This window comes from Tupaia chinensis, unplaced genomic scaffold, assembly GCF_000334495.1.
Source record: "Tupaia chinensis unplaced genomic scaffold, TupChi_1.0 Scaffold149964_2, whole genome shotgun sequence".
NCBI classification, from domain to species: domain Eukaryota; kingdom Metazoa; phylum Chordata; class Mammalia; order Scandentia; family Tupaiidae; genus Tupaia; species Tupaia belangeri.
The window spans coordinates 2,476,756-2,477,467 of NW_006209806.1; the positions used below are offsets into that span (position 1 = coordinate 2,476,756).

The 712-nt window shown below is 73.9% G+C and overlaps 1 protein-coding gene across 1 annotated transcript in view; it reads left to right on the plus strand.

Moving 5' to 3' along the window:
* The window catches only part of KDM4B (lysine demethylase 4B), a gene marked incomplete in the record, with an annotated part of 67,186 nt that overhangs the window by 53,383 nt on the left and 13,091 nt on the right, over window positions 1-712 (plus strand). Inside the window, 2 exon segments of the mRNA XM_027769581.1 lie at window positions 1-296; window positions 460-580. Coding sequence (XP_027625382.1) covers window positions 1-296; window positions 460-580 — 417 coding nt within the window.

A 712-nucleotide genomic window follows, 5' to 3' on the forward strand; every position in this document is an offset into this window, starting at 1 on the left:
AGCCTCCAGTGCCAGCCCCGGACCCTGCGGAAGAGGAGAGCCCCCCGCGAGGGCCCCTGAACGTGCTGCCCCCCGAGGTGCCTGGCGCGGAGCCCGGAGCCCGGCCACGGCCCATCATCCCCTTGCTGTACCTGGTGCCCCGCACGGGCAGGGCGGCCCTCGACCGGGAGCGCGGGACTCGCCAGCAGGCCTCGGAGCCCGCTGCCCCTGAGGGCGCCACCTGGAAGGAGCAGGCTGCTCCCATGGAGCTGGCCGGGCCAGAGGACGAGACCACAGCGCGGGCTGCAGAGGTGCAGGTAGGCCGGGCAGGCGAGCGGGCGGGAGGGGCCGCGCTGGGCCTCCTGTGCCCACGGCCCTGCCCCACGTGGGCGGCAGCTCAGACGGAGCAGCCCCGCCCTGGCTGGCCTCCGTCACCCCGGAGTGCGGTGCTGCCCTCACCGTGGCTCGTTTGGGTCCCAGGCGCCCTCCACGTTTTCTAAGTTGAAGATGGAGATTAAGAAGAGCCGGCGCCACCCCCTGGGCCGGCCACCCACACGGTCCCCGCTGTCTGTGGTCAAGCAGGAGGCCTCCAGCGACGAGGGTAAGCCCAGCCGCCCCACAGCCCAGCACACAGCCTGGCCCCCGACTGGCCTCCTGCACAGGTGGTCAGAGCGGCTCCTCCCAGGCCCGGGCCCCCACGCACCTCGGGGCTCTGCTCGTGCAGCGCCAGCCC